This window comes from Meleagris gallopavo, chromosome 20 (genome assembly GCF_000146605.3).
Source record: "Meleagris gallopavo isolate NT-WF06-2002-E0010 breed Aviagen turkey brand Nicholas breeding stock chromosome 20, Turkey_5.1, whole genome shotgun sequence".
NCBI lineage: Eukaryota > Metazoa > Chordata > Aves > Galliformes > Phasianidae > Meleagris > Meleagris gallopavo.
In genome coordinates this window covers 4,825,303-4,832,481 of record NC_015030.2, presented here as the reverse complement: position 1 = coordinate 4,832,481, position 7,179 = coordinate 4,825,303, and the positions used below count along the sequence as shown (strand labels likewise).

Genomic DNA, 7,179 nt, shown 5'->3' with positions numbered 1-7,179 from the left:
CGTGGCAGCGCGGGGAGCTGGCGGCCCCGGGGGAGCGGAGCGCTCCGGTTCCGCTCACAAAGCGGCGCTTTGCCGTAGGCAGCGGCCTGGAGCGCTCAGCCAGCAGCCGGCCCAGAGCAGCGCCGGGCTTGGTCACCTCCCGTCTGTTCCTTATTTCCAGGCATTTCCTTTCCCCCGTCCCACTTTGTTCGGCTTGGATGCTGCTGAAAGGGAGGGCTTGGCAGCGCCGGGATCTGGATTCCTCTTTCGATGAATAATGCCCTTATTAAATTTTAGCATATTAAACAAACAGACCGGCCCCAGTTCCTGCCGCCCTCCTTGGCGGGGCCGTTCCCAGGCCCAGCTGGAGAGGTAACATTCCCAAGCACTTATGCAGCCCGTGCCCTGCCCCATCCCCTGCTCCGGATCCAGGATGTGCTGGCAGACCCCAACCCCTCCCCCCCCGCCCTTTGCAGACCCTGCTTGTGACGTGAGGGTAAATCCCGCAGTGCCCCATTGCTGCCAGGCCCATACAGCTCAGAACATAGTGGGGTGTACTGAGGATGGAGAGGTGCCACACAAAATGGAGTGCTGAATTTCCAGAGCTGCTGCCGAGCCAGTGACCCCAGAGCAGCAGATTGCCCGCAGCGAGGCTGAGCCTCCATCACACTCACGTCGGGGTCATCCTTCCGGGCCACTTGTGACTCACACTGCCATCCTGGGGTGCCGGCTCACCCATGACTCAGCTGCTGAGTCACTGCTGTCTCGGCATTCCCGGCTGTCTCAGCAGTCCCAGGAAGGGCAAAGCGGGGGCTGGTTGTGGCTGCCCAACAGGTGTCAGCTCTCCAGGCAGCCTGATCCTGGCTGTGCTGTCTCTCGTGCCGTCACCACCAGCTCCAATCCATATCTCCCTCACAGATGATGTGGATGGGATTTGTCTGCTCTGACCCCAGCTGGGGACGGTGCTGGGTGCTGGCTGGCAGCAGGGTTTGATCCTGGCAGGAACTCACAGCCTCCCATGCAACAGGAGCCTGTCCTGCTGCCTCTGACCCTGCCCTTTGGCTCCCTTTTTGTCTTCCCTCTGTGCTGGGAGGCTCACGGCCAGCTCCTCCCCAGCACAGAGCCAGCCTGGGCCTGGGAGCCACTGCCGCTTGCTGTGCCAGGGCTGCTCCTCTCCTGCTGCTGGCTGCCCTGGGGCCAGGCTGCTGCTGCCACATGGGTCCTTCTGTGCACCCACATCTGCCTGTGCCCCCCCAGGGCCCATCTGCCTTCGCTCACACCTGGCAGCCACTGATGAGGCACCATTCTGTGATCCAGAGTGGGGCTGGAGCCCAGGGCCATGCTCACAGGTAGCGCCATAGTAAGGCGAGATGCAGCTCTGTCTTGGGTTGTGGGCTGAGGGTCACGTCACCGTGGCTGGTGGCCTTGGGGCTGGTGAGCCAGCCTCTCTGCTCGTGCTTCCTGGCCTGGGAGATGGGCAGCAGTTTTCTAGAAGACTTGAGGGCTCTCTGGGTTTATGTGTGTGTGGGGTGACAGTGTCCCTGTGTGGCTGCTGGGGTTTGCTCTGCCCACGCTGCTCAGCCCCCTGGCAGAGATGTGGCTGGGCTGAGGCTGCAGCAGCAGACTCTCTCCTGCTTTGCTTGCTGTCTGCAGCATGGAGATGCAGAGGGTGAGGGAGGTGATACTTGGGCTGTGTCTTTGGCCCCATGCAGCAGTGAAGTCCCCAGCAGCAGTGTTTGGCAGTGCCGAGGGTGATGGGACAGCTGTAGGGTGGGTGTTTGGTACCGGGGATGGGTGACCCTTGGATCCAGTCCCTGGCAGCACTGTGCCAATTCCAGCAGTTCCGAGCCATGCTGCCTTGGGATGGGCTGAGCAGCGGGGGCTGGTGGTGGCTGGGGACGGTCTGGGGCAAGGAGGTGGTTTTGGGGCAGAAGTGAGACCTCTCTCTTTGGGTGGCACCTGGTGCACCCTGCTGTGCCCTGAGCGGGTGAGGGGCTGCCGGCCCCGGGGCCGCCCTGCTGCTCTCAGTGCCGCTGCCTGCCCACCGTGCAGCCGATGCAGCAGGGCTGTGGGCTGACTGCTCGGGGCCGCCGCTGATTGGGCCCCATCCCACTCCGTCAGAGGCCAGGATGACGCACGCAGCGATGGGGAGTGCTGCGCTCGGAGCAGCCGCGCAGGCTGGGGATGAGCGGGGCCTGGCGTGGGCACTTCCTCCTGCAGACACAGCCCTGTGGGGCTGCTGGGGCTGGGGCTGATCCCCACGCGCGCCCTCAGGAGCTGTGATTGCGAGGGGAGCACAACCATAGCTGCACCTCCATGCTCAAGCTGCTCCCACATCCCCGAAGCCTTTGCGTGCCCAAAGCTCCCTGACTTCATGGTCGAGTGGCAGTGCCCTGCTGTGCCCCAGGGGCTCAGGCAGGTGCCCGGTGCTGGGACTTGGTGGGGCTGGGGTGGTGGAGTCCGTCCTGGGGACATCTTGCTGTGTTCTGCCTCTGTTGGTGCCGTGCTGTGCTGGGGTGACCCTGGGGCTGTGCCCACAATGGGGCTGGGTGGCAGCGGGCATTGCTGGCACTGGCACCCAGCCCCTGTGCTCCAGTAGCTGCCAGCAGCCCCGAGAAGGGAGCTTTGTTCCTCGGCCATTCAGCCCGGGAACGCTTCCCGTGCTCTGTGGGCACTGATGCTTCCCAGGCGGCCACAGGCGGGGGCCGCGCGCTGGGGCTTGGGGTGGGACGTCCTGGGAAGGGGCTCTGCTTGCAGTGTGTCGGGCTGGGAGGGAGTCCTTGGGGACTGAGGTGCTGAGGACACCTGGGGCTGCTGCATCTCCCTGCATTGTCTCAGTGGATGTTTTGTGCTGATGGATGTCACCCTATGCCCGCAATCCCTCTTTGTGGTCACATACAGGGCAGAGCCGTGCAGGGTTGGATGTGTCCTAGCACAGGACCATTCCTCACTGCATGTTGCATGGGGACCACGGTGCCAAGGGATGTCCTGTGCCTTGCAGGCCCTGCTCCGGGCCTTGGGCCACGTCCAGCCCAGCCTGGTCAGCGTGGAAAGCTGCCACTGCCCACCGGCTCCCGGCGAACACCCACTGTGCGCGTGCCGGCACGTTCCTGGGGGGTCTGCGGGCAGTGAGGGCTGATCACTGTAGAGATGGAGCCCACTGCTGGGCTGGGGGAGGCTGCTGCAATGCGGGCTGGGGTGTGGGGTGCAGGCACTGGGTGCCCTCGCTCTGTGCCAGGCAGGTGCTGTGTGCGTGCAAGCAGCACCGGCGCTCAACATCCCGTGATTTCCCTGCTGCGTGCTGCTGTTATGTGGGGCTGGGGCACGGGAAGGAGCCCGTGCAGAGCTGTGCTAAAGGACTGCAGGCAGCCAAGCAGCCCCTCTCCATCCCAGGGCCTGCTCCCGCTGTGCTAAAGCTGCGGGCTGTGCTGAGTCAGCGCCGTGAGGTCAGCGCAGCGTTATCGTGGTCACTTGGCTCCCAGCCCTGCGTGCCCCAGGGCAGCGGGTGGGGGGCTGCCAGCAGGCAGGGGCCGGGGCGCTCTGAGGGCGCTGCTCAGCTGTGCTTATGCAGCAGCTGTTGTGCAGAGTGGCGAGTTAAAGGCAGACACCGCAATTCCTGCCCGCGCTGAGGAAGGGCTTTGGCAGATGGTGATGGGATGGTGAGGGACGCGCCAGTGTCACGCTGTGTCTGGGGATATGCGGGAGCCTCTGGGTTGGTTCTTTGAGCTCCACAGAGACCTGGGGAGGCCCGGGGGCCGCTCCCAGAGCACCCACAGCATGCGCTGCCGTCACCTCGGGGGCACCTCCACCCGCGTGTCCCCACCTGGGCGTCCCCATGCGTCCCTCCCTCTCCCTGCTCTGGTTTCTGGCCTGCTGAGGAGCTTGGCTGCGCTGCTGGGGTCTTGGCGGGGAAAGCACAGCGCAGCCGTCCCCTCCACAAAGCCGCACTGTTCAGAACAAATCCGCCTAGAATTGGGCTGCATTTTTGTCAAGTGATTCATCAGCACGTGAATGGAAACGGCTGGAGCCCACTGAACCAGCAGCCGTCCCCCACGCCTGCACTGCACCGCGGGCAGCGCTCGGCTCTTCGGGTGTGTGCGCCTTCATCGTGGCACAGAACAGAGCTGTGGGGCTCTGTGGGTCAATCCTGTGGCACAGGGAGCAGGGGCTGAGCTGCTCCAGTTGGGGCTCAAATGGGTGGCAGGCACGGCAGCTTTGGCACGGCAGCTTTGGCTGTCCTGACCTGCCTGCCTCGGTCTCTTCCCCATCCTCTTCTCCTTTCCAGAGTAAACTGAGTCAGTGCTGATGGGTGCACACGTGGGGCAGTGCCACCGCTGACCTTCAGCCCAAACAGCTGCACTGTGTGCCCACCGCTCGCCCCACTGTATTTATAGAGCGCAACCGGATCAGCTCTGTGCTGCGCCAGGTGACAGCAGGCAATGGGGCCCTGCACACGTCTCCATTGCACCCCAGCACCTCTCTGTGGGGACATGACTGCCATTCCCAGCTCTGGGCACAGGGCTGGCTGTGACCTGTGCAGCTGTGGGTCAGGGTGAGCCTCTCACCAGTGAGGTCAGTGCCACGTGCCGGGCACTCACGTGTGGCTCTGTGTCCTTGTGCTGCGCTGGAGGGGTGACACTGAGACCTTCCCATGGCACAGCTCCCTGCCCTCTGCTCGCCCTGGCTCTGGGCACTGCGGCTTCATCCCTTGCTGCGGTGCTGGGGGGCAAAGCAATGTGTACAGGTTTGTCTGTCCCGGGGCAGAGCTGTGTGTCCTGCTGTGCACCTCTGGCAGTATTGCTGCAGCGGTGGGTGGGCAGTGCCTGCATGCATGCTCTGCCTATGCCCACCTCACCAACCAGGCTCACATCCCCATGCTGCAGGTGGGATGCTTCCATCCCCCACTCTCCTGATTGGGTGCTGCTGTGCAGGGGGAGCCACGTTTTGCACGGGTCTGGCCAGCACCCCGGGCTGCATCCCCAAGGGAACAGTGTGCACGGAGAGCAGCTCCACGTGGCTCCAGAGCAGAGAGCTGTGGGGCCTGTGGCCATGCTGCTGCAGTGAGCTCACCCAGTCCCTCACCTTGCCAGGTTTTCTCACTGCCCCAGGCTTCGGTGTTCTCCTGCAGCTGCCTGGGTTATTTTCACAGGCTGCGAGGGCAGGAAGCAGCCCAGGGAGGATGCAGTTTTTGTGCTTGCATGATTTGGGGGGTCCATGTGCCAGTAGCCAGTGGCTGGCAGGGAGCTGTGGCCGGACACCTCTGTGACTGTATGGTGCAAAGGCAGTGGGCACCGGGTGGGTCGGCCCTGTGTTGGTTGCTGGGGGCTCCTTCCTCCTTCTACACCTGGAGGTGAAGCTGCAGTGAGCTCCCACTGCCCTTGGATCTCTCCATTATACTGGGCCACACAAGCGCTGGGCTGGGACATGGATTAATTAATGGTGGTGGACAAATAGTTCTCCCAGGGTACTGTTGGTGGGAGGTGGTCATGCTGTTCCTCTATGTGAGGGACGCTTTCCTGAGGGCTGGGCTACCAGATGGGGCAGAGCTGGAGCTGGGGGGCTGTGCTCGTGCCCCCAGCACCTGCCCATATCCGTGCCCTTCCCCTGCAGTGATCCGAGCAAAGGCCGTCTCTGCAAAGGAAGTGGATTCAGGGAACGACATTTATGGGAACCCCATCAAGCGAATCCAGTACGAAGTGAAGCAGATCAAGGTACAGGGCAGGCACCATGGGGTGGGCAGGGGGGTGGGAGGTGCTGCTCACACCTACTTTCTGTCCTCAGATGTTTAAGGGCCCCGATCAGGACATCGAGTTCATCTACACGGCGCCGTCCACAGCAGTGTGTGGGCAGCCTCTGGACACAGGAGGCAAGAAGGAGTACCTGATTGCAGGTAGGAGTGGGCACTGACCCACGTCCGAGGGGTAGTTGGACCCCAGCAGCCCCCTGGTGTGTGTGTGAGCAGCTCTGTGCGGCCTCTCCCCAGGCAAATCCGAGGGCGATGGCAAGATGCATATCACGCTGTGTGACCTGGTTGCCACCTGGGACTCACTGAGCCCCACCCAGAAGAAGAGCCTCAACCAGCGGTACCAGATGGGCTGCGAGTGCAAGGTGAGCGCCCCGACCCAGGACCAGCACCTGGAGCATCCCTGGGGGTGGGTGGGGGGCTGCAGGGATGGGCACTGACCAGCTCTGCCCTGCACAGATCTCACGCTGCCTCTCCATCCCGTGCTTCGTCTCCTCCTCGGATGAGTGCCTCTGGACAGATTGGGCGATGGAGAAGATCGTGGGCGGGCGGCAGGCCAAGCACTACGCCTGCATCAAGAGGAGCGACGGCTCATGCGCCTGGTACCGCGGCATGGCCCCCCCGAAGCAGGAGTTTCTCGACATCGAGGACCCCTAAGCCAAGCGAGTGCATTCCAGTAGCCAGTAGAAAAGCCCAGCGAGATGTTAGACTGGTCCACGCTGACATCGGAGCCTGGAGACAGCATGAAAACCCACACAGCCCCGAGGGGCTGCAGGGCACGGAGCTGCCATGTGTGCGTAGGGCGGGGGGGGGTCACTGCACCGCTCACACCCTGCACCACGTGCACCCTGCAGCAGGCAGGGCAGCCCCATTCCCTGCAGGCTGAATGCTGGTGAGCAGCAGCAGCAGCTGTCCCCGGTTTACAGGGGCCCCACTGCCAACTGCCCAACACCAGGGCCGTGCTGTCCCCATCCCATCCCTTGCTGTGGGTGCAGCTTGGCACCGCCTGCTCCCACCCGAGAAGTCGTGGGGCTCTCACCCACTGTAGCCCTTAGGGACGGGATTGGGGTCACCCAGTGGCCCCAGGGGGGATGGCTGCAGGACACCGACCCCACACCCCCTCTCTCTGAGCCATTTCCTCCCACACACGGCCGGCCCCGGCTTGGGGTGTTTTCATGCTTTGCGTCCTCATAGGGTGACGATGTGGCGCTGGACCAGTCTGGGCAACTTTGATGTGTTAAAGGAAAAAGTGAAAGAAAAAGAAAGAAAAACAAAACGGAAAAGAAAAAAAAAATCCCACCCACCCTCTAATCAGTCCCATATAGGACTCCCGTTCGCTTCTGTATGGTTATATCTATATGTGTACATTTACTCCTGTCTCTGCTGGTAGCCTAGTCTCTGAGTTAATACCCCCCACTGTTTCTGCCATCAGCTCTATCATTCCCGTGCTGTGATTT

The 7,179-nt window shown here is 62.8% G+C and overlaps 1 protein-coding gene across 1 annotated transcript; it reads left to right on the top strand.

Moving 5' to 3' along the window:
- The first annotated feature begins 5,450 nt into the window (after positions 1–5,450).
- Positions 5,451–7,005, top strand: TIMP2 (TIMP metallopeptidase inhibitor 2). The gene is made up of 4 exons (XM_010721327.2): positions 5,451–5,690; positions 5,761–5,869; positions 5,963–6,087; positions 6,182–7,005. The coding sequence occupies exons 1-4, from the start codon at positions 5,466–5,468 to the stop codon at positions 6,377–6,379; spliced, it is 657 nt and encodes a 218-aa protein (XP_010719629.1). The 5' UTR covers positions 5,451–5,465; the 3' UTR covers positions 6,380–7,005.
- The last annotated feature ends 174 nt before the right edge of the window (positions 7,006–7,179 follow it).

Excerpts from the sequence above, each read along its gene's own strand:
- TIMP2 (XM_010721327.2), top strand. The coding sequence starts at position 5,466 with ATGCTGTTCCTCTATGTGAGGGACGCTTTCCTGAGGGCTGGGCTACCA. Across the intron at positions 5,691-5,760 it reads ACGAAGTGAAGCAGATCAAG|ATGTTTAAGGGCCCCGATCA; the intron begins GTACAGGGCAGG and ends TTCTGTCCTCAG. Across the intron at positions 6,088-6,181 it reads AGATGGGCTGCGAGTGCAAG|ATCTCACGCTGCCTCTCCAT; the intron begins GTGAGCGCCCCG and ends TGCCCTGCACAG.